Raw genomic sequence first — 2,500 nt, forward strand, 5'->3', positions numbered from 1 at the left:
TTATATTTAAGTTCATATATAGAAACACAAAAAACACATAAATACACAAAAACTGCAAAAAATAACTCCAACTCATAATCATAAGTACAGCTCGTGATTATGAATGGACTGTAGTCCGCCACGGGAGAAACCGTGGTCCTTACCGTCCTGAATACGATGACAGACCACGTACGCAGCTCAGGGGAAACTGGGTCCTGTCACATCCTGCCTGGACTTTGTGTTTTTGTTCTTTTGGTTTTCTGTGTTTCCTTTGTGTTTTCCTCCTGTGTTCATGTGCTCCTCCTCTCACCTGCCCTGCATTACCTTGTTAGCCCTGCTCCCTGTGTTTCCCTCAGCCAATCACTCCCAGCCTGCCCTCGTGTCTGATCCTCGTTCCCTGATTAGTTTAGTGTGTATTTATCCCGCCTGCCTGCCATCTCCTGCATTTGGGTACGCCTGCTCCACTCACTACATGACGAGGCCAGTCTTTCTGGGACCGGGAACAAAGAGCCTTCTGGGGGAAGGACCATGCACCTCCCTTCTTCCGTTCAGTTGGGGTGGGGTTTAGTTCCCCTACACTAACCCTGACCCCACCAGATAAAACTGTGGGAGTCACAGTAGAATATCTTTTCTAGCATCACAACACAGAACACAACTTTTAATATTATTAAGTTTGCTGAACATTTATATATTATATTTATATATATTTATATATTATAAAAGCAAAAACACACTCGCAGAGCTCATGATGACAGTTTCATGATTGTTTTCCTTTGACTTCAAAAAATTACTTTCTTACTATCAATACACATGTTCAGATTGTCTTGAAATGAGCTGACTTCAGTTGAGGATGATGAAAATGAAGATGGTGATGAAGATTTTCTCTCAGAGGTTTTAGTCTCTGTGGAAAGTCTTTCAAACAGGAAGAGATTAAATGAGAGAACAAAGTAAACAAGCAGAGCAACATTCCTGCTCAAACACAAACACACAAACTCTTCCTGTTTGTAAAACTTTATTTAAAGAGTCTTTTCTGGTGTTCACAGTCTGCTCTGATGATTCTTTGTTTTATGTCTTCAATGACACAAAAGCAAAGAAAAAGATTCAGGTTGGATTTAAACCTTCTGACTCAGAAAAAAGGGAATATAAAATCTCGTCCTTTATGACCTTAAAGATGATCTGGTGTCGTTGTTGTGTGACTGCGGAGAAGCAGAAACAGCGAACAGCTTCCTGACAGCAGTGGATCTGCTGAATACTTTGAACCAACTCAACTTACCCATAAATCTTATTTATTACTATTATTAAACTATTCAGGACTTCCTGCAAATTTCATCTCATTCATGTTCAACAAATGATAAACATTCAAATCTCTTTCCGAGCACTTTGAAGGGATTCAGCAGCTTCACGTATATTATCACAGATTATCTGCTGAGCTTCCGATTGTAAACAAGCAACATGATGCAGATGAGGAAGACTCCAGAATGAGTTCTAGGTAGATCCTATGTTTAAGTGATCTTAAGTATATTTATGCAGTATAAATCTTCTAATGTAAGAATCTTTTTCATCCGTTCCTCCACATAAACGACTGCACTCAAGTTTGGATTCAGACAAATACTGAAGTTTCCCTCAATGTGGAGAAATCTGATCCTTCACGTTTAGATGGATAATCAGTGTGAGAGCAGCTGATGCAGACGGATTTATTGATAATATATCAATATATATATATATATATATATATATATATATATCATAAACCTAAACTTCCTGCTGCAGCTTCCAACCTCTTAAACAGTCTTTATAGTCTTCAGAGGCTGTTTTAAAGGAGCAGTCTGTAGAATTTACTGACATCTGGCAGACATGGAATATAATATTCATATGTTTTAATTAGAGTTTAATCACCTGAAAATGAGAATCGTTGTGTTTTCGTTACCTTAGAATCAGCCGTTATATCTACAGAGGGAGCAGCTCCTCTTCCACCGAGCCCGCCATGTTTCTACGGTAGCCCAGAACAGACAAACTAAACACTGGCTCTACAGATCCCGTAACAGGAGAAAATCATTAAATGAAGTATAATTAAATGATTATCTGTTACATGAACCTTTACTGTTCCTTTAATGATTACAAATTAAACATGAAAGCCAATAATTGATCGTGGAAACACGTTTCATGTTGATCGTTACCATAACGACTGAAACCTCAGATTAATCACATTATTATATTATATATAATATAATGTGGTACATTTATTCTTCATAATTTCAAAATAAAACTTATCTGGCCGAGGAAGGCCAAGTAACAGGACTGAAAGCTCCAGAACAGTGGAACACTTTAAACTGGTAATGACTGCAGGAGACTTTGCGTGCTGATAAAAGTTTAATATCAACCATGAAATGTGAAGTAATCCTCTGATACATTTATCAATTACAGAACTTCCTCCAGCTGTTTGTGAGGAAGAGGAAGATGATGAAGAGGAGGAGCGGTGTTCAGGCCTTCGGCGCCTGGCGGGATCTCTGGCGATACTCCG

At 38.6% G+C, this 2,500-nt stretch overlaps 1 protein-coding gene across 1 annotated transcript in view; it reads right to left on the bottom strand.

Moving 5' to 3' along the window:
- Window positions 1-2,351: 2,351 nt before the first annotated feature.
- Window positions 2,352-2,500, bottom strand: part of LOC121882737 (cytochrome c oxidase subunit 8A, mitochondrial-like) — a 1,022-nt gene continuing 873 nt past the window's right edge. The window contains exon 2 of the mRNA XM_042391179.1: window positions 2,352-2,500. This exon is cut by the window's right edge and continues 73 nt beyond it. Coding sequence (XP_042247113.1) covers window positions 2,460-2,500 — 41 coding nt within the window. The 3' untranslated portion in view covers window positions 2,352-2,459.

This window comes from Thunnus maccoyii, chromosome 17 (genome assembly GCF_910596095.1).
Source record: "Thunnus maccoyii chromosome 17, fThuMac1.1, whole genome shotgun sequence".
NCBI classification, from domain to species: domain Eukaryota; kingdom Metazoa; phylum Chordata; class Actinopteri; order Scombriformes; family Scombridae; genus Thunnus; species Thunnus maccoyii.